General features: G+C 38.9%; 1 protein-coding gene across 1 annotated transcript in view; it reads left to right on the top strand.

The window, feature by feature from the left end:
• cbsa (cystathionine beta-synthase a) overlaps positions 1–19,558 on the top strand; it is a 28,364-nt gene extending 8,806 nt beyond the window's left edge. Inside the window, exons 2-15 of the mRNA XM_088331825.1 lie at positions 2,956–3,230; positions 3,363–3,469; positions 5,158–5,292; positions 5,397–5,476; positions 7,853–8,057; positions 8,732–8,823; positions 9,180–9,305; positions 9,376–9,460; positions 10,916–11,021; positions 11,942–12,019; positions 12,455–12,589; positions 12,668–12,776; positions 16,075–16,159; positions 18,874–19,558. Coding sequence (XP_088187951.1) covers positions 2,962–3,230; positions 3,363–3,469; positions 5,158–5,292; positions 5,397–5,476; positions 7,853–8,057; positions 8,732–8,823; positions 9,180–9,305; positions 9,376–9,460; positions 10,916–11,021; positions 11,942–12,019; positions 12,455–12,589; positions 12,668–12,776; positions 16,075–16,159; positions 18,874–19,004 — 1,743 coding nt within the window. The 5' untranslated portion in view covers positions 2,956–2,961 and the 3' untranslated portion in view covers positions 19,005–19,558. The remainder of the gene's footprint in view (positions 1–2,955; positions 3,231–3,362; positions 3,470–5,157; positions 5,293–5,396; positions 5,477–7,852; positions 8,058–8,731; positions 8,824–9,179; positions 9,306–9,375; positions 9,461–10,915; positions 11,022–11,941; positions 12,020–12,454; positions 12,590–12,667; positions 12,777–16,074; positions 16,160–18,873) is intronic.
• Positions 19,559–23,015: the final 3,457 nt, after the last annotated feature.

The raw sequence follows: 23,015 nt of genomic DNA, 5'->3' as shown, positions 1-23,015 counted from the left end.
GGAATCCAACAGAGATGGGAGTTAGCTCACACCTTGTAGAATGGATTACTGACTACCTGACAGGCAGACCCCAGTATGTGAAACAGGGGGGGCTGTACATCGGACACTGTGGTAAGCAGCACAGGATCTCCGCAGGGGACCGTGCTCTCTGCGTTCCTATTCACTCTGTATACATCGGACTTTCAGTACAACTCTGAGTCCTCCCGCGTGCAAAAGTTTGCTGATGACACTGCGATTGTGGGATGTATCAGAAGTGGGCAGGAGGAGGAGTACAGGAAATTGATTCAGGACTTTGTCCAATGGAGCGACGCAATCCACCTGCACCTGAACACCACCAAGACCAGGGAGATGGTGGTGGACTTCAGGAGAACCAGAACTCACCCGGTTCCTGTAACCATCAAAGGAGAATGTGTAGAATTTGTCCAGACCTACAAATACCTGGGTGTGCAGCTGGACAACAAACTGGACTGGACTGCCAACACAGAAGCTCTATGTAGGAAAGGGCAAAGCCGACTTTACTTCCTCAGAAGGCTGGCCTCCTTCAAAATCTGCAAAAAGCTCCTGAAAATTTTCTATGAGACAGTTGTGGCAAGCGCCTTCTTCTGTGCGACAGCGTGTTGGGGAGGCAGCGTCAAGAAGAAAGATGCCTCTCGTCTCAATAAACTGGCTAGGAACGCGAGCTCTGTTGTGGGCAAAGAGCTGGACAGCCTAACAACAGTAGCTGAGAGACGGGCACTGGAAAAGCTGCGGTCAATCATGGACAATCCATCGCATCCACTACACAGCATTATCTCCAGACAGAAGAGCAGTTTCAGCGACAGACTGCTGTCACTGTCTTGTACTACGGACAGACTGAAGAGATCTTTTCTTCCTCATGCCATGAGGCTCTTTAACTCTACCCGGCAGAGTAAAAGCCCACATTAAACCACACCACCTACATTGCATATTACCAAATTTTATTGCAATATGTATTCTGTGTAGCACTATTTCGATATTTTATATAACACGCTACAGTGGGCATTTTGCACGTCACACTGGGTATTTGTATATTGTATTCTTTTTGATTTATTATTGTATTGTTCTCAGCTCAGGGATGCTGCTGGAAATGTGAATTTCCCTTCGGGGATGAATAAAGTATCTATCTCTATCTCTGATTTAGTTTTTTTTTCTTTTATGTTCCTGGTTAGCTTATTCAAATTTTGATATTGGAAGCAAGCAAAGGATATTATGTAGAATCCCAGTTTGATACTTGGACTATTTTACCCCGTGGAGACAATTTCGGATGGTTCCAAGAAGTATTCCGGCATAGGTAAAAAATTACTGGCAAATCCACACTCACAAATGTGGGTGGAAACGACAATAGAAGAGAAATTAAAACAGAACTGTCTTTATTGTCATTGATAACAACATAGGGAACATTGTTTTTACTGAGCTTAGACATGGCAATTTACATTTAAATACTAGTGGCGGATAGTGGTTTTACAACTACGCTTTCAGCTCCATACCGGAGGTCTGATGGTAGTAACGTGTCCAACTGCCGCCGTTGTGACAAACGTTGTTGAATACGTGTGGCAATGATTCAAATTATTGACAACATAAACTGCGGGCACGGGTTGCTGGGTGGTTAGCGCACAGGTTCAGGGTTCAAATCCAGCTACTGCAAACCTCCCTGTGTGGAGTTTGCATGTTCTCCCTCTGGTTTTCTCCCACATTCCAAAAACATGCATGTCAGATTAATTGGCCCTTGAGCGGGTGAATGATTGTCTGTCTCTGCGTTCCCTGCGATTGGCTGGCAACCAGTTTAGGGTACCCACTGCCCGAAGATAGCTAGGATTGGCACCAGCACCCCTGCGATCCTTCTGAGGACAAGCGGTACATATAATGGATGGATAAACTGCGAACACAATAACAACACAAAATTTACAATGTCTTTATGTAATTTCCTTCAACGTTTGAGTCGTCACCAGATACATCAAACAGTTGTGTCGCTTGTGCTGGCTTTTTACATTTATTTATATCTTTCAGGATGACTTTTGTTTTTTTCCATTCTCTAACATTTGTCTCTGGTACCGTGATTAAAAATAGTGTGATGACGAGATATAATCTAATGCCTTTTGTATGTCATCGATATAGCTGTTGGTAAAGTTTAGGATTCGGTGCTCTCATCGTGACCCAGTTCCATTTTCCTTTTCAATCATTGTACAATTATGATGTAATATTAGCGTTAAACATCGTGTGTATAGCACACACAATCTTTTATTATATATATTTTTTTAGGTAAAAGAAACGTGCCTTATATACACTAGTCCTTTACTGTGCAAAGAACCTTTTAATATGACACAAAAGCAAAGTACACTGACATGGGAACATCACACTTGTTTGTTGTTTTGACTGTTATGCACAGTTTCAGTTTACATCATTGCTGTTATTTCCCAATCATGTTGGCCTTGTTTCATTTCCATACCCTCTAGGGCCGGGCCCGGTCTCCAAGCTTTCTATGCTGAAAGCTACTTTTTTGTTGCTAATTAGAGGAAATGGTACCCAGTTAGATATCTATTTCTAAAATAACAACTTATCATTTAATATTTATGTTATTACTGGGTTCATGTTTGAAAGTAGGTTTACGTAGACTCATTCTACCACTAAAAAATATATAATTTTACTAGAAAATCACAATGACCCAGCACCGGTGAGCTATGTTCAGAACAGGTCCGCAGCCACCTCAGCTGTCTTTAGAGGACACCACGTTGGACACCCCTGCGTTGGGGAGATCTGCTTTAGTAATCAAGGAGATTTAAATAAAAGAAAGGATTCAGGGGAAGACTCTTAGAACAGGTTGGAAATTATTATCTGAAGTGTAGGCCTTCTCCTGTTCTCCTTACAAGTTCAAAATTAATCAGTGTCTTCTCTCCTTATTTTTGGTGTCTCTTAAACTAAACCTTTTCACTTCCACAGGGAGCAATGCCGTCAGTTCCCATGTCCAAAGAGTCCCCCATCAAGTGTCCCATCTGCCCCCACACCGCCAAGCTGCATCACCAAACCAACGGTGACGTCAAACGGCACGACAGTTTGGTCCCGATCAACGGGCTTGACCACGCCCCGCCGGCTGAAAACCCCTCCGAGCCCACCGGCGCCATTCCAAGGAAGTGGATCCGTCCGGACCTCCCTAGCCGCTGCACGTGGACCCTTGAGAACTCGCATGCCGAATCTCCTCATGCTCAAATCCTCCGGTGAGTTGAGTCTCGGAGCTTGTTGTTTTTCAGCGTTTTCTAGATGTGTTTCGTTGTGTCATATAATTGATGTAACGATTGTTTTTTTTTTTTTTGCTGACGCGTTTGTTTTTATCGTTTACGTGCGGACAGAACGCCGGCGCCGGCCATTCTTCCCAACATTTTGCACAAGATCGGCGACACTCCCATGGTGCGGATCAACAAAATCCCAGCCGCTTTTGGACTCGAGTGTGAAATACGTAAGTCTTTCCTTAGGTTTTTCACATCGCACAGTACTGTCTGAGAGGGATTTTTATCCGATCCGTCATCAAAATGTATGATTTATTCCCCTATTTTTTCATTTCTTCTTTAATTATTTCTTGCTTTCCTTCTCTTTCATGCTTGCTTTTTTTCTTGCTCTCACTCTCTTGCTTCATTTCTTCCATGCCCCTTTTTCTTGCCACTGTTCTGTCTTTTACTTGCCCTTTCTTTTTTTTTGCTTCTTGCCTTTCTTTAGTCTTTTACCTGCCCTTTTGTTTTTGCTCCTTGTCTTTATTTATTTTGCCATCTCTTATCTTTTTGCTCTTTCTTTCATACTCTTGCTTGCTCTTTTTACTTCCTTCCTTTTTTGCCCCCTTTTCTTGCAGTGTTTTTTTTTCTGTCTCCTGCTAACTTTTTCTTTCTCTTGTTGTCTTTCTTTCTTCTTCTCTTTCTGTCTTTTTCAGCGTTTCTTTGTTTTACTGTTTTTTCTTTCATACATTTTTCTTGCTGTCTTTCTTGCTTTTCTTCTTTTTCTTTCTGTTTTCTTCTTTTTTTTCAATTTATATGTTTAATTTTGCTGTATTTTCTTTCTTGATCTGTTCTTTGCCCCTTTTTACAATATTGTTGTTTTTTTCTTTCTTGATCATTCTCTTCCTTCCAGTCTTTTTTCTTTATTTTGCCACCACTTCTCTTTCCATCTTTCTTTCATACTCTTTCTGTCTTGCTTGCTTTATTTCTGTTTCAATGTCAATTTTCCTGTTTTCTTTCTTGCTGTTTTCTTTTTCTTTTTCTTTCTTCCCCCTTTCTTTCTGTCTTTCTTGCTTTTTCTTTTTTGATTTTTTTTTTTGCTTTCTGTCCCACTTTTTTGCAGTTTTGCTGTCTGTTTTTTCTTCCTTTATTATTTTTGCTGTATTTTGTAATTACTTTCTTTCTATATTTCTTCTTTTTCTCTATTTGTTGCTGTATTTCTTTTTTTTCATTCTCTCTTGCTGTATTTCTCTGGTTCCTTATTTGTTGCTGCATGTATTGGTTGCTATTCATCTTTTTTTTTTTTTGCTTTTTGGGTATTTTTCTTTATCTGTAATTCTTAATGTATTCTCTCTGTATTTCTCGACGCTTTCTTCCTTTGTTTCTTTCTGTCTGTGTCTTTCTTTCTGTTTCTTTCTGACTCTGTTTCTTTCTTTCTGTTTCTTTTTGACAGTTTCTTTCTTTCGGTTTCTTTCTGACTGTTTCTTTCTTTCTGTTTCTTTCTTTCTGTTTCTTTCTTTCTGTTTCTTTCTTTCTGTTTCTTTCTTTCCGTTTCTTTCTTTCCGTTTCCTTCTTTCTTTTTTTCGTATTTCTTTTTTTCGTATTTCTTCTTTTGTATGTCATATCCAGGGCTCTGTATGAGCTTTTTAGTTCAGGAGTAGTGAAAAAAATAACGTTTGCATGGTGTCTCGTCAAATCTAGGCTCAAATAATGCAAATTTGTAGGGACCGGTGAAAGTACTCTGACTTTATTTAACTTTGTCAAACTTGCCGCCCTGGAACAGAAAACTATGTTTTTATCTCATTGTGACTAGGGTTGTCTTTGGTTCTTTGTGTTGTGTATTAGACCCCTGCCATGCTTTGTACTTGTAATTAAGGACTTTTAAACCAAAACTCGTATTCTATCACTGAGTTACTCATACCTTGTGATGTTTGCGTAGTTGCCAAGTGTGAGTACTTCAACGCCGGTGGCAGCGTGAAAGACAGGATCAGTCTGCGGATGGTGGAGGATGCGGAGAGAGCGGGGATCCTCAAACCGGGTGACACCATTATCGAGCCCACCTCCGGCAACACTGGTAATGGAGCATGCGTGTTTGCGTTTGCACGTGTTACTATGACAAAAAGGTATTTTAACGAACGGAAAGCTGAAGCCCCTTCATGCTTGTTTGCCCTTGTTGAGGTATCGGTTTGGCGCTGGCTGCCGCTGTCAAAGGCTACCGCTGCATCATTGTCATGCCGGAGAAAATGAGCATGGAGAAGGTGAGTGCTCGGCAAACTTTGAGACCAAATACCTTTCACAAATTTGAAAAAGGGTGACATTTTAAAGTTTAACAGAACCTAAAATAGAAGAGAAGCCATAAATTAATTTTTAACTTGCAAGAACAGAAGGGATGTAAAATATCCAGCCTGTTCTGAGGGTCTTTCCCTGCATCTTCTCCTTTTGTTAAAATATGAGTTAGACAACAATTCTAAGGGTGTTAGAATCTAAGAACAGCAACATGATTGTCTAACACTGACAATTATGCAAACATTGCGCAACCACTCAACAGTAGGCAAAATAAGGAACGACAGTGCATAATAACAGTCAAAACGCCTCAACTGGTGATATGAGCATTGCTATTTAAAGTTTTTCAATAGCTAAAATAAAACCACATTCTTGGTATGATAATTGTAAATAGTCTGCATTTATATGGTGCTTTTCAAGTCACTGAAGACATCCCAAAGCCCTTTGTATTGTGTGTCACACTTACCTATTCACACTCACACACCGATAGCGGTGTCAGCTAGGCAAGGCAACAACCTGTTTATCAGAGGCATTATGGGTTCAGTGTCTTATAGTAAGCAAACAGGATTAAACAAACTAATAATTTTGAATAAACATTAAATTACATTCTTCTCATTCATTGAAATATATGAACTGCATTAACGTTTAGCCAACTAAAGAACTGTGAATGACAGTAGAATTACAGAATTTCATTCACATTAACAGTAATCGTTACAAAGAGAAGTTCCTTTGTAACACGTGAGCAGGGTTGGAAGGGTTCCTTTGAAAATGTAATCAGATACAGTTACTAATTACCTGTTAAAAATTGAATCAGTAACATAATTCAAGTCACATTTATTTGTATAGCCCTTAATTACAAAATGTCTCAAAGGACTGCACGGGCCACAATAACACCCTCCCCTGATCTGAAACTGACATGCTGGCAAGGAAAAATCAGAGTAATCCGAATACTACAATATTGAAGTCATGTAACTGAGTTACTTTTGATTACTTCTGGATTACTCAAATACCAAATATGCTTAAAAAAAACCCTTATATATAAAATTACAAAATGTTGTTTAACATAAATGAACAATGCAACCTTGAAAATTTTTTTGGAGCAAACCAAGGTTCAAGTTTTACTTATATGAACCTCTTGCAAATATATAGATTTACTAGTCCAACTAAAAAATTCTCACAACAGTGATCAAATATTGGATTTTGAATGGCAATAAACTGCAAAACAAGAATAGATCATAATAAATGAAATTTACTTAATGTCACTAAACGCATTACTAGCGTGCATACGCGCTGCCCAATGCGGGACACGTACATACAATAGCAGCCTCACGAAACTGCAGGCTTGCACAGATTCAACAAAATGAGCGCTACATTGAAGGAGAAATAAATTACAGACAAAAAGAGAAGTGCTTTAGCCTGCGACACAGCCTGCAAACATGAAGTTGTGAATAAATTGGCCGTTTGAGCTATCAGCGCAACAGTTTCGGGTTGTTCTCCTGTGTAAGCCTTGTATATGTGTCTCTCTTCTCCGTAATTTAAATGATAGACACAATTCGTCTATGTATACGAAATATAGTTTTAAATGAAATTGTAATCCTGCAAAGTAGACCTCATTCTGACTAAATGTACTTGTAATTTGAATATGTCTTAATTTCTGTTACCGTAACAGAATACAATTACTAGTGTCTGAAATAACGTCTGCCCGGACGCCCGGGGCGTGCATCTTTTACGTCGGGTGTACAATTTACACAACGTCTCTGCCCGGGTGCCCGACAGCTTTTTATTTTTTACTTTTTAATTTTTTTTTTAAATCAAACTTTTCCTTTATTCCTATTTCGAAATTTTCGTTCAGTTTCGAAATATCAGAATTTCAGTTCGTTTGGCAATTTGCATACTCGGCAGCCAATCAGAAGCCTGCATCGAATAACTTCATGCTTCCGGACTTTCCCGAGCATTATAAGGTCGAGCATTTGCATATCATTTTCCAAAGTAGACGCACAGAGAACACAAGAAAAATGGATAAGTGGTCAGGAATCAAGCCAAAACCTCAGCCCCAAAAGAAATATTCGAAAGAAGCTACAAAAACAATGTTTTTTTTTTGTGATTAGTCGTCTTATTGTGTTATTGTGAAAAATGGGGCAGGCAACTTTATGGCTGGTGTCCGGTAACTTTTGTCATGAGTTTCAGACACTGTAATTACATATTTTAATATCCTGATTACGTATCAATCAATCAATCAATTACGTATCGCCGTTACGTGTTTTCCATTACTCCCTGCACAATAGACCTAACACTACCTAACATCCGTATTTGAAACTCATCCTCAAAATAAAAAACTTTTCTCTATGTAGGTGGATGTCCTGAGAGCCCTGGGAGCCGAAATCGTGCGCACCCCCACCAGCGCTCGCTTTGACTCCCCGGAATCGCACGTAGGGGTCGCCTGGCGTCTGAAGAACGAGATCCTCAATTCTCACATCCTGGATCAGTACCGCAACCCCAGCAACCCCCTTGCTCACTATGATAGCACAGCTGAAGAAATCCTAGAGCAGTGCAACGGTACCGGCCAAGCAATGCATTTCACAGTAGACCCCCGGGATATAACTTTAAGCTTTTTTTGAGGTTGGGATCGCAGAGTGAAATTAACATACAGCGGGGTATAGAAACCTATGGTAATTATATAACAAAACAGTAAATATTATTTAAAACGCCCTGAAAAAGTATTTGCCCCTTCCTATTTTTTGTTTTTGTTTTTTTTTGCGTATTTATCACAACAGATTCAGATCATCAAACCAAATTCAATATCACAAAGAGACAACCCAAGGAAATGCAAAATGCTGTTTGTAAATGCTGATTCCATTCATAAAGGCACAAAAAACCCTTGGCCTATTAGGCCCTATGTAAAATAGAAATTAATTTCTGTTATTGCTGCCAAAGATGGCCCAACTCACTATTAGATTCAGTGGGCAATTACTTTTTCACACAAACTCAGATAGGATTTTAATTTTTTTGTACTTTTTTAATGAATTGAATTAACATTTCAAAACTACATTTTGTGTTCGTTTGGGTTATCTTTGTGTTAGCTAAAATGAACACACGCGATACTGTTATTTTAAGCAACATGATAATCCAAAAAAAACATAAAACTGGCTAGGGACCCAAGAAGTGTGCTCGGTTTGCCTACTGGGAAGTTAGACCTCTGCTTAATGATTGAGGTTACTTTCTATTGGCAGGTAAAGTGGACATGCTGGTAGCTGGAGCCGGCACCGGAGGAACCATTACAGGCATAGCCCGCAAACTCAAGGAACGTTGCCCAAATATTAAGGTGAATTCTCAGAGATTATCATTGAGTTTATAATTTATATAAAGGTAATATCCTCTTCGCGACTTGCAGCCTCCTATACTTAGGACCTCGGCCAGTAGATTTAATTTTTTCCATTTTTTTTTTTTTTTTCCCGACAGATTTTCATTATCCAAAACCAATGTATGGCACGCAGTGCGTGGCACTGCCTCAAGTCGTATGACAATTTAGTCACCTTGCTGGCAATCTACCACTTCACTCAATATAGTACTGTAATCCCTTTGCCACTTTGTACTTCACAGGCTCTGTGCATCACAGGTTGAAATATATACCACGATCCATTAACAATTTTAACAGAGAAGGCCCCGTTTTGTCTCCAGATTGTCGGAGTCGACCCAGAGGGCTCCATTCTCGCTCAGCCAAACTCACTGAACAAGACCGACAAGACCCAGTACGAAGTGGAGGGCATCGGTTACGATTTCATTCCTACAGTTCTCGACAGATCAGTGAGTGACAGGAGATGTTATTTCCTGCCTTTTTGTCATAAGCGCTGATATCTTCATTTGGTGCTGTCAGGTTGTCGATACCTGGTACAAGTCCAACGATGAGGAGTCTTTCAATATGTCTCGAATGCTGATCAGGGATGAGGGCCTTCTTTGCGGTAAGCCCATATCGAATAAAGGACCCAAAATGTGAAAATTCAAAGAAAGAATAAGATCGAAAAACAATTTTAAGAAAATGACAAGGAGTCATGTCACATTTATTCGTACAGCTCATAATCATAGAGTCAATTACAAGTACCGGTACTCAAAATGTAAAAAGGAAAGAAATTACTGTGAAAATAAATTTTTAGTGTATTTTTACGACCATGTGTCGAGGCGCAGTCTCCGTGGCTGGTTTTATTTCTGTATTAAACACTACATTATTTATTATTTTTATTATTATTATTATTATTATCCTTTGCTGTCTGGTAATCCTGAAAGGGGGATACCACATTTGCGGTCCCTTCTCAAGGTTTCTTCATTTTCCTCATTTTGAGGTTTTTTGAGTTTTTCCTTGCCCTCATGTTGGTTCCAGATCAGGGGATGGTGTAATAATAGTCTGAAAAAAATAGTCTGTGTAATAACCTGTGAAGCCCTTTGAGACTCTTTGTGATTAAGGGCTATGCAAATAAAAATGACTTGACTTGACTACACAGGGCACACTGCACATTAGGACACCTTTAAGTCACAGGAGATGCATAGATGTCTCATTTAGTTGGAAATGTGAACGATCTCACAAAAACATGGGATTTCACGGAAAAATGTGTGAACGGCAGTCTTATCGTGTCCTCACCTACGCCTGCTGCTTACATCACTTACAGGGCGCACTGCACGATAGGGCGCGCTGCAAAATTTGAAGAAAATAAATAAATATATCAATCAACTAATATTTCTCAATATCATTTATGTTTGGTTGGTTGGATTCCCTAACCACTAGGGTTGTAGGGGCTCCTGTGGTGTGTCTTGGGCAAGTACAGCCTTGTGGTGCCTATCCCTCTCCAGGCCAACAGTCTTGAATCGGGGACCTTTGGCTTTTTTGGGCGAATCTGCTAACCATTGCAATACAATTATTGTATTTAATTTCATTTTTACAAATGTGTGCTTTTATTATTATTTTTTTTAAAAACACAGTTATTGGACTGGTCAAATTGTCTGTTTCTCTCCCTCTCGCTGTATCTATCTGGCTTTTTGTCTAGCTGTCCTTTAATCTTGCTGTCCATCAAGCTAGCTAGCTGGCTGTGTATCTATCTATTTGGCTCGCTAGCTGTCTTTACATTTGTCCAGATAGATAAGTTGCTTGCTGTTTATCCGTCCGTTTGTCTAGCTTATTACATAAATTGCTGTCTATCTGTCTACCTCGCTAACCGGCTGACTTTCTAGCTCGCTTTTGAGCGAGCTGTGCATCTGTCTAGTTTCACTATCCAGTTAACGGTCTGTCTGTCTGTCTACCTAGCCAGATGTCTTCTGTGCCTGTCCATGTCCCTGTCCCTGTGCCTGTCTAGCTAGCCAGATGTCTAGCTCTCTCTCACTATCTCTGAATATTTCTCTATCAATATTTTAAACACAATGCTCAGGGGGAAGCTCCGGCACAGCCATGGCAGCAGCCGTCAACATGGCCAAGGAATTAAAAGAAGGACAGCGCTGTGTGGTCATCCTTCCTGACTCTGTTCGAAATTACATGTAAGTTTGAATTTACTTAGAAAGCAGACCCAAAACCAAGGGATGCACCAAAATTTAAAAAAAATTAGTCACACTTGCATATTTCGAGGGATAAAATCAAAATAATATTAGTAAATCAAACACCCATCGAAATAGCTTAGCGCCAGCCAATCAATTTCAGGGACGAATGGACTTAAAGTCACACACAAAATATGTATGTATGAAATAAAAGGCTGAACTACAGTACGTTAACTCTGTAGTTTTAGCATGTAAACGTTAGCCAAAGTTCAGCTAGCAACTAACAAAAAAGCAGAGGGTATTTTCCATGAAGTTGTTCTGAAAGGTGATTTAAAGGATTGTAGGTGTGTGTATAAGACCATTAGGAAAAAAGGAGGAGGGGATCAGTGAAGATGGTGCAGCAGTTGCAACAGGCAAATATTAAATCAATCGACTTGAGGATGAACTGACTGAAAGACGCACGGAAAGTATGTGATTACAAATTATAACCACTCATCTGTAGATAGCTCAATTGTTGTATTTATTTTATTTTGTTTTTATTTTATTTTGTCCCTTAGAGGTAGTTCATTTTCACCAGGGGAGGGAAGGTACAGTCGGTACTGTTGTAGCAGAGCGTACGCCAGATGACCGATTAACAGGCGGTCTCCCAAGTTTTTATGTTTTCTTTCTTTCTTTCAAATGAAACTGAAAATGCACCTTTGGTCATTTTTGGGACAAACATTTCTGGTGCAGAAAATTGGGTGCATTCCGACTCAAACCCAAACATGCTTTCTTAAAGGGACTGTGTGTACTACCGAGCAAATCTTAGTTGAAAAGAAAAATTTCAATTATTAACACTGACACTGAACAAAATTACCAGTATGGAAAAAAAGTCACATCTTACAGCATGATTTCTTAAGTGAAAATGGAATGTTTATTGTCAGGTCCAAATTTCTGAGTGACAAATGGATGGTGCAGAAGGGCTTCCTGAGCGAGGAGGAGCTGATGGTGCAAAAACCTTGGTCAGTTGAATGCGACATTTTCAGACTCTACAAGTGTCACCGTTGTCCCCTTTCAAACGGAATTGGTCTCTATTTCTTCATCTCTCTTCCTCTCTTTTTCTTTTTTTTCTGTCTTTTCTATTTGTTTTCTCTCTTTCCTCTCTTTCTCCCTTTCTCTCTTTTCACTATTTTATCTTTCTCTTATCTCATCCGTCTCTTGTCTTATCTCTCTCCTCCTCTCATTATTTTTGAAAAATCTTTTTTTCTCTCGTTTCTTTTTTTTTCCTTGTTTCTCTCCTTTCTGTCCTTTCTCTCTCTTCTCTTTTTAACTTCTCACTTTTTTTTCTCTTCCCTCTCACTACGTTTTTTCTTCTTTTCTCACACTGTCTTCTCTTCTCTCACGCTCTCTCTCTATTTCCTCCTCTCTTACTCTCTTTTTTCTTTAATATTTCTCAGGTGGTGGAATCTCAACATGCAAAGTTTAAACCTGTCGGCCCCCCTCACTGTCTTGCCGACCGTCAGTTGCCAGAAGACAATCAAAATCCTCAAGGAGAAGGGATTTGACCAGGCGCCCGTCGTGGACGAGTCTGGGTGCGTAGTGCAATTGTTGACGAGCGGTTGTCGTGGTGATGGGCTTCATTCACGGTGTTTTTTTTTTTTTTTGTTTAGGGTTATCCTGGGGATGGTGACTTTGGGGAACATGCTGGCTTCCATTCTCGCCGGGAAGATCAAGCTGTCCGACCCGGTTAGCAAAGTCATCTACAAGCAGTTCAAACAGGTCAGAATCAAATTGCGGCACAATGGACTCCCGGGGTCCGACATGAAACCGTTCTGAGGTGGGGATCCCAAAGTCAAATTGCCATATAGCAGGGGAAGGATAACTATGGTAATGCGTAGTTAATGCCTTTCACACTAATAGTCATTTGAAAAAAAGTATTTAGAGTACATTAAGTACTACTTACATGTAGTATGTGTGTGTGTATAGGATTCAAACATAATAAATTCAGCGCCTTGCAAAAGTATTGGAACCTTCTGACATATTTCAGCCTTCAAACTTCTAGACAAAAATCTCAAAATATTTTCCAAAAATCAACAACACGTGAGACAAAATCATGAACTGGAACCAAACTATTCAACATTTCATAATGTTCTTACAACGAAAAATCTGAAAACTAAGTGTTGCAAAAACATTGAACCCCTGTTCTCTCAGTTCAGCCAACTGACTCCAGAGGTTCCCTGATGCAATCCCCATGGTGTTATCTTTCAATCTACAGTGAACTTTTACCTATGGGTGTAACCAGCCTGTTTTGGGGGTGCTTAAGCACCCCCAAATTCAACCAGAGCACTCCCACAATTTATAGCATTTTAAAAACTTTTTTTTCCTTAATAAAACCACAAAAACAAAAATGTGGACAAGGGAGCATCGGAAATACTCCACTGCCTTGAAAAAGTTCTGTCCATTTAATTCCTAGCACTGCTCTGGAGATGTTGTCTGAATGAAACTGGGCCAAACTGGGTTTTCCACAAGAAAACTTCTGTGAATTTCCCTCTGGGGATGAATAAAGTATCTATCTATCTATCTATCTATCTATCTATCTATCTATCTATCTATCTATCTGATTAAAAACATTCCGCTTTTTCAAATATATTTTAAATTTGCTACACAAAATGAGATCTAAAAAAAACATTAAAAATTGAGGTTTTGCCTCCCATTTTTTTGCCCTGCCATTTTTGAGGTTTGCAGTTATCCTTAGCAGCAAGATGGCCGACTATTAGCTCATGTTATGTAAAATAAGTAAAATTTCTCGATCAAGGAGTATTTCTTAAAATACACGTTGATATCATAATTAGTCTATTTTGGGTTTAAAAAAAATCAAATTTGTTCTTTTTAATCAATTATTTTTTTCTACCACGAGGAAGCGATAAATAATACAACTGTCCCTTCAAACGTTGATATTACGGTGCATCAATGCAAGCCCTGGGGCCCATGGCGAGCAAGCACCGTACAAATGTGAAATGTAAATGTACTTTTTTATATAGCGTACACAAGAGATTGTGAAATAAATGAATGAAGAACGAGAAAGGCATTTAGGAGGTAATTTAGCCAAAAGCACATCAGCATGTTCATGACGGGTAACGCAAACTAGTAGCAGATCTGCATTTTATATAGCGTCGAGCAATAGCGGACAGGAATCTTGGAGACGTAAGTTCACTAACACTGTGAAGTTTGTATTTGATACATTTACAGTCGTATGTAAAAGTTTGCGCAGCACTGATCATTTTCAAGATTTTCCTTTATAAATCATTGGTTGTTTGGATCAGCAATTTCAGTTAAATATATCATATAGCAGGCAAACACTGTGATATCTGAGAAGTGAAATGAAGTTAATAGGATTTACAGAAGGCGTGCAATAATTACTTAAACAAAAGTAGGCAGGTGCATAAATTTGGGCACCTTAGTTGTTTTATTGATTTGAACACCTTTAGCACTAATTATTGGAACACACATTTTTTTTGGTAAGCTCATTGACCCTTAACCTACACACACAGGTGAAGCCAATCATGAGAAAGGGTATTTAAGGCGACCAGTTGCATGTAGTTCTCCTCTTTGCATCTTCTCTGAAGAGTGGCACCATGGGAGCCTCAGAACAACTGTCAAATGACCTGAAAACAAAAATTCTTCAACATAATGGTTTAGGGGACAGATACAAAAAGCTAGCTCAGAGTTTTCAGCTGTCAGTTTCCACTGTGAGGAACATAGTGGGGAAATCGAAGGCCAGAGGCATAGTTCTAGTTACGGCCCGGAGTGGCAGGCCAAGAAAAATCTCAGATAAGCAGAGGCGAAGGATGGTGAGAACAGTCAAACTCAACCCACAGACCAGCTCCAAAGACCTACAACACGATCATGCAGCAGATGATTTTACTGCGCATCATTCAACTATTCATCGCACTTTGCACACGGAGATGCTGTATTGGGGAGTAATGCAGCAGAAGCCTTTTCTGTGCACATGCCTCAAACAGAGTTGCTTGAGGTAAGCCAAAGCACATTTGGACGAGCCAGCTTCCTTTTGGAATAAGGTGCTGTGGACATAACAAGGGGCGGTATGCTTGGCGGAAGAAGAACACAGCATTCCAAGACAAACACTTGCTACCCACAGTAACATTTGGTGGTGGTTCCATCATGCTGTGGTGCTGTGTGGCCAGTGCAGGTACTGGCAACCTTGTTAAAGTTGAAGGCCGCATGGATTCCAGTCAGTATCACCAGATTCTTGCGAACAATGCTCTAGAATCAGTGACGAAGCTGAAGTTGCGCCGGGGCTGGATACAACAAGACAATAATCCCAAACACTGCTCAAATTCTACCAAGGCATTTGTGCAGAGGAACAAGCACAATGTTCTGGAATGGCCATCTCAGCCCCCAGACCTGAATATTATTGAAAACCTGTGGTGTGATTTAAAGCGGGCTGTCCATGCTCGGAAACCATCAAACCTGACTGAAATGGAGATGTTTTGTAAAGAAAAATGGTCAAAAATACCTTCAACCAGAATCCAGACCCTCATTGGAAGCTATAGAAAGCATTTAGAGGCTGTTATTTTTGCAAAAGGAGGATTTACTAAATATTGATGTAATTTTTCTTTTGGGGTGCCCAAATTTATGCACCTGCCTACTTTTGTTTTAGCAATTATTGCACACTTTCTGTAAATCCTATGAACTTCATTTCACTTCTCAGATCACTGTGTTTGTCTGCCATATGATATATTTAAATGGGATTGCTGATCCGACCAACCAATGATTTATAAAGGAAAGTCTTGAAAATGATCAGGAGTGCCCAAACTTTTGCATACGACTGTACTGTGGTTGCAAAATATTTTTTGTTATTGTATAGTAGGGGAAAATGCTGTAAAGTGGAGGGAAAACTACATTATTCCAGACTGTAAAGTGAACAATGTCATCAGGCGGGGACGCTGTATCCCGGGGTTCTACTCTACTTCGTTTGACTGATTCATGTTTCTATATTACCAGCCTCATTTTTAATAGGCATCTATTTTTTTCCTTTGCACCCTTCTAATTCCAGATCCGCCTGTTGGATAACTTGGGAAAGTTGTCCCGTATTCTGGAAATTGATCACTTCGCCCTCGTGGTTCATGAACAAATCCAGTGTAAGTGGTCCAAACATATTGTCTTTCATTCACTATAGATCACACATTTCAGTATGCATGGGAGAAGATTTTGTCTAGTGGGAAAAAGCCTCAGATATACTGTATCTCACCCCCTCAAAACAATAAACGCTCCCCTACTTACGACAATTCGACTTACGTAGAACGGTAGATACGAACATTTTTTTCGGGATGTCGAAAAATATCAGGACATTGCTGTAAGTTAGATTTTGTATTGTGTGCACCTTTTCCGAGTAGAGGACAGTACTGTAGCGGTCCTTTTCGCCGCTACAGGCGTTTGGCGCTGTGAGAGGCCACCCAGCATCCACCACAAAGAAAAAATCGCCTTCTCTTCCTAGTTTGTGTGTAAACATACTATACTGTATGTCCAGCGCGCTTAGGGCTTTCAGATTTTTATTGTATAATATCTCGTGCATCCATTCAATATGGTTGGTGTAAAGTGTAAAGAAGCGGAGAGCCATTTCTTTTGAAATGAAAGTGGAATAAGAAAACTTGATGCGGTTGAGAAAATGGTCGGAACGCTTTTTTTTTTTTTTTGGCCACTTTTTTACCATGGAGGAGGACCTCTTGAAGCGCATCTCCCAAAAGTAAGTTAAACCTCACCTTATTTATCTTTATAGAGCATATTATTTTATGAAATGTTTATTTTTAGTACAAAACAATAAAGGTTACTTATACAAGCCTTAAACATACTTATATAAACCTTAAACATAGAAAATATAGCGTTGAAGAAATTTCCGAACAAATTCAACTTACGAACAATCGCCCGCAACCAATCTCGTTCGTAAGTAGGGTAGCGTCTGTACCTTTTTTTTCTGATCTACTTTTTAAATTTTGGGTTTCCCTTCATGAAAATCACTGTAAGAAGTTGATAACCTCACAATACCAATGTTATCCATGCACCAGTGTCACAGCATGCTCTTATTTTTAAACTATTCCTTGGTCTCAAATGATGTAAATAATCCGGTAAAGCAGTTCAAATTTATATATATATATATATATATATATATATATATATAATTTTTTTTTTTTTTTTTTTTTTTTTGATTTATGCGTGTTAGTGAGTTTACACTAGCGTTTAAAAGAGTGGGGTCGCTTTGAAATGTCCAATTTTTTGATGAAAGCAAAGTTTGAAGGATGAAATTTTTTTTTCGAATGAAAATGATTTCCAACATCCTTAATGTTTCAGCTATACTTTCCATTTATTTTGCAACTCATTTGATTAGGTAATAAAAAAAGTTTTTATGAAAAACACAGTATTGTCTAGGTGACCCCAACGTTTTGAATGGTTGTGTATATAGTTTTTATTTGTGAGTATACCAGTACTTGAATGTTTTTGTGGAAAAAAATTACAGTGCTCGGAAAATACTCATTCCTTCAAAGCACAAAAGTACAAATTTGTCCTTAAGTATGTCCGTACTCGAATTTTTGCGGAAATATGAAAATAGGTTGAGTACGCCTTTCTAAGCACTACACTTTCCAAGAATTATCCCTTCCTTTATTTTTATTTTTCCTTCCACTGGTTCCAAGTTCTGGGAAGGAGTGATGATGATCCCATACCTGTCCACGTATACATTTTCCCTAGATTTTATACATTTTAACATTTCAACTGGTTTACATGGTATGAAATTTCCTAAAATTACAACTTAAAAAAAAAAAAAGACGGATCTCGTCTTTCCGATTTCGGCTTTTAATCCGGATGTTGTCGGTCAATGGTAGCAGACGAGAATTGTAGATTGCTAATTATGTCGCGGTATTCTACATAGTCTGTCTTGCTTTGAGTAAATGGGTTCTGCGTTGTGTTTTTAAGGTTTATTCTAATTCAATGAAGGAAATTGCAATCATTAATTCGGGGAGCAACTGGTTGAGCTTGAGAAATGTGAGATCGAGAGACTGTAAATGCTACGTACGCACTTACTGAACACCCAAAGTTACTGTAAGGTAGGCTGCATAGGTCAAGGTGTCCTTAAAATGTTGAAAATGAAATATTTTCTCTATCAAGTATGTGTTAACAATACCTAACTGAATTCAAAGAGCCTTTTCATTTTTTTTCCAGTGCACCTATCATACTTTTACCTTCAGTGTTCCGCCACGGAGCGCATTATGCTGGAAAAAAGAAGGCAGGAAAATGGGGGGAGTGGAGTGGTTGCACGCGCATGCTTGTGGTCTTCTTTTATTTTAGGATGAAAATGGTGAAAGTAAGAAAATAATTGTTTCAAATGCAGTACAAATGCCAACCCAAACCCCCTAAAAGATGTAAAAAGAATTTATTCGAGTGCCTCAAAGAATGACACGTACATGCACGCACCACCTAAGCAGGCATTAATGAGGATTTCAGCTAGAAGATGGCGTCATAAAGTAGAATATTTTGAAGTTACAGACACCACCTTTATATCAACATACACACACTAACTTTTTACAGCAAAATTGTTTTATTTAGTAGTTTGCCCGTGCAAAATGAAACGAGTTGATGCTGGCGGTGAATGGTTTCCAGTGGTTTATAGTGGTAGCCTCTGGGAATGCTCATGTCCTGGATGTTCTGTCTTATACAGAGCAAGACTTTTCTCCCAAAGTGCTCGTAGAAAGTGATTCTCTTGTTTAGAGGTTCTTGTTCAAAGAGGTAACCCTGTATCTTGATGGTAGAACACGTTTTATCTATACGTCTTCCTGATTTTGTTCTTCCTCTTCTGCTTCAGACTTGACAGACGGCTCCCCTAGCTTAAAGCAGATGGTCTTCGGGGTGGTGACGGCAGTCGACCTTCTCAACTTCGTGACAGGTCGTGAACGGAGAGATCGCTCCTTCTCCGAGTCCACGGACGAGATGTGATCTTGTTACAGTGCAATGCTTGTACAGTTCCTACTGCGTCATAATATATGCAGGCTACTTAACATTTTCCTCAAAATCGGTATGATAGCTTTTTTCTGTTGTTTTTTTTTTGTTACACCATTCATATATCCTTTGAGTTGGGTCATTTGTGTGTGTTACAACATAGGTAGGGAAATGTTACCGTTCCAGTAGAAATGTCGAATGTTATGTTTAGACTCTATGTGCCAGGAGAAGAGGGAAATAATCTAAGACTTTTGTGTTAAGAAAAAACGGGCTGTTTTTTTAGGGTATTTGCAATTCGTGGTTACAGTGCATGTGTTTGCTCCCTGTGTGTATGTGTGTAAAAAAAAAAAAGTTCCTGCAGTAATTTTGATTTCCTACATTCACGCTGGTTTTAAGGAGTTGGGGAAATTACATTTATGTAATCATTTTCATGTAAATGATTAACAGGGGTTCAATAAAAACGGTATATTTAATTAGAAACTATTAGTCATGCATTATCAGCTTGCTATTGAGGACCAAGAATGCTCAAATAAAGGCAAACATTAAGTTTTGTTTTTCGTCTTTTTGTTGGACGATGCTTTTATCTCAGTGTGTTCTTTTGATTTTGAGTGTTAAGAATGCTGGTAAATCAAACACAGGCTGTAGACGATAAACTGTTTCTTAGAAACTTTTATTTGCAGAATGTTTTGGGTACAAATAAGTCACAAGTGAGTATAAAAGGAGAGTTTGAAACTATCAAAAGAGCCAATTGTTTTTATATGACGTTTTCTACCACGAGGAAGTGCTAAATAATACACGTTGTCCCTTCAAAATAATCAAGTAAAACAAGGAAAATTATATTGCAAAAGTCTCATTAGAACAATAAAATTTAAACTGGAAAACTGCATGAATTTTTGCCATTTTTCTTAGTTTAGCAAACTCTTTTTTTTTTTTTTTTTTTTTTTTTTTTTTTTTTTTTTTTTTTTTTTAAACTGATATAGAGTAAATAGGCTAAATGTATCTGCCGGTGCAACATGATTTTATTTTATTTGAAACATTGAGATTTAACACATTTAACAATAAATTTTTGTTACAATTATAGATTGTTTACAGATGAATACACACGTGCCCCTTTTACATTGGGGTACATGGAAGAATAGAGACTAAGAAGATTCAAAGTGACTGCATCTTTTTTTGGGGGGGGCAACCTTTTAGCCGCAAGATGGTGGACAATCATGTGAATTCCCTCTGGGGGAGCCCCATGTTACGTAAAAATGTTAACTTATTTATTTATATTTAAGAAAATGGGGATGTATAAGATAGTTCATGTATATTTGCACGTCCATATTTTTTTTTTTTTAACACATTTTACACGCTGTTCTTTGTAGCGAGAATTGCTTAAAATTATGTTTGCTTTAAAATCTAATTTGCTGGTTACCAAGTCAAGTTCATACACAAATATGAACATTGTGAATTCTCGGTTTATTTCAACAGAGTGTGCAATATCAAAAATGATATATTAGAATCTATTATTTTCACATTATATTAAAACAATAAAATAAAAAGCCTTCAAACTTTAAGCCTTTGTGTAAGGCAAGGGTTCTCAACCTTTTTTTAAGCAAACGCCCCCTGAACCTCACCATAAGCCTTCAAACGCCCCTGCTTACGCTCCACTTAGTTTTAATAACAAAATAAAACAACCTCCAATACAAGCACCACTCCCAATCACATGTCCCGTCTCTGGGCCTTGGCTTGAGCAAACGCGACGACCATGTCCTTAAGATGCAAAGACCATTGCACCCTGTACTCAACAGAGATGATTACAAGACCAGAAAGTCGGTTATAGTTGACCCGGTATATGTTTTAATTTACTTTAGCGATAAGAAGCTTCTCTCCCCAGAAGCTACTGTAACGAGGAGGGTAAATAGTAGGCGGTGGGCAATACTCAGGTTGCCATACAAAACCAGCAGGTCTTCCTTGTATATGTAATCAAGCATCTCTCTTGGAGAGGATACGTCATCTGGAAATGCATGGTATGCAGCGCTTACCTCCAGATATAACCCGTCAGCATCCAGGTCATTCATATTTCTCTCCAATGCCCTACATTTCTCCCCCAATGTGCCAATTCTTATTGCTTAAAGAATATCTTTTTCGAGACAATAAAACCGTAAAGGTCAGAAACTTTCTCCAGCTTGTTAAAACAAGCCGTTACGACTTCAAGCGTCAGACACGACCAGGTTAAGTGTATGGCTACTGCGTAGCACACACTTGCCCTTCCATTGATTCGTAGGATTCTGGCTTGAAACCCCTTGTTTATGGCCCATCGTGTTGCTGGCGTTGTCATATGATTGACCATAGCAGTCTGCATTGCTAAGAGACAAGTTTGTCCAACTTGTCCAATAATGTGTTGGTAAGATATTTTCCAGTGGTGTCTTCCACATCAATGAATCCCACAAAGTGCTCTGTGATTGATGCACCAACTGATGGCTCGCAGTTGACCACTCTCAAGACAACAGAGAGTTGCTCCGTGTGACTTTTGTCTGGAGTGCAATCCATTACAATAGAATAGCACTTCACCTTTTTCACCCGCAGCACAATTTCTTCGAGAATTTTGTCCCCAAGAAGACTAATGATTTAATTCGCTAGGAAATCACTGGGGAGACAAGGGGGCGCCAGCCTGCAAAAGTTTGGGAACCATTGCTCTAGAGCATATGTGTCAAAATCAGGTCCGCGGGCCAAATTTGACCTGCAGTTTGATTATAATTGGCCTGCGAGATCATATCAAATGTGCATTAGAGCTGGCCGCAGTATATACTGTGCCGCTGATACTACAAATCTTACCATGCTTTGCTAGTATTTTGGCGTTCGGTAAAACCCGGAAAGCGCTCCTTACTGCCGTTCACATTCATTCATCCATGCCCCGGTCGCATCGGACAAATTAATAACTTTACCCTCCACAAAAATGGCCAAACGAAAGATAGACAACAGGACCTTCCAAGACAGGTGGGAGGCAAATTATTTGTTCACGACTAAAAAGGACAAAACTCTTTGCCTTGTGTGCGGAGCTGGCTTGACTGTAATAAAAGAGTATAACATAAGAAGACACTATGAAACGAAATATTATAAAAAGTACAAAGACCGGACCTAAAGCTGCAAAAAATGGAGCAGATGAAAACAAGGCAGACCTTGTTCACAAACGCAAAATAAAAAAGTAAAGCTCCTTCCTGAGGCTTTCCTCAGCAAAGAGCCTGACTCCAGACTTTGACGAACTTGCATCTAAGGAAAGATGCCAGGTATCTGGCTTAGACCAATGTTCAGAGTAAACCAGAGCGTAGCAAACTGAGCTTGATATATCTGTTTCACATGCACTTTTCTACTGCAAGGCATAGTTGAAATGTTGGATTCTTATATCGAATATCAACATTAGTATTTTTGGTTCAGTTGTTGTTGCCTTTAAAAAAGGAACTTGAAAGGCTAAGGGGAAAGGCATACTACTTTATTTATTTAAATAAGAAATTAATACTACTGTGTCTTTTATTTCAAATTAAATTTCTCATGTTTTTGTAATATTAAGCTTTGTTTTTTCCGAAATCTGTGTTTAAGCAAAAACTAAAGTTTGTTTCCAAATGAAAAGGTTAAACATTACAAATCACTTGCAGTTAATTTTTCAATAAATATTGGCTTTGGCCCGTGACTTTACTTCTCTGCTTATTTTTGACCCACTGTGAATTTGAGTTTGACACCCCTGCTCTAGAGATAACACCTCGCCAGTGCTGTACTTCATGATGCATGAGATCTTGATTTTATTTGGTCAATAGCAGTCTTGCTTTTTAGCCTCTTGGGGTTCGTGCCAACTCCTCATATTGGTAATATTTGCGTTCTTAAAAGTGCCCATTTAGATTTTTCCAATCCCCAAACCCATGTTTTGCGAGTGCATTCTAGTGTTTTCTGAACATTTTGCAAGCATAAAAGAGCAGAACGCAATTTTCAATTCTTCACTCAACTTTTCCATTAACTGCAATGCAAATT

Source organism: Urocampus carinirostris, chromosome 3, assembly GCF_059441175.1.
Source record: "Urocampus carinirostris isolate Australia breed hairy pipefish chromosome 3, RoL_Ucar_1.0, whole genome shotgun sequence".
In the NCBI taxonomy this organism is placed as follows: Eukaryota; Metazoa; Chordata; class Actinopteri; order Syngnathiformes; family Syngnathidae; genus Urocampus; species Urocampus carinirostris.
The sequence above is the reverse complement of the archived record's forward strand: the minus strand, read 5'-3'. Positions and strand labels throughout refer to the sequence as shown.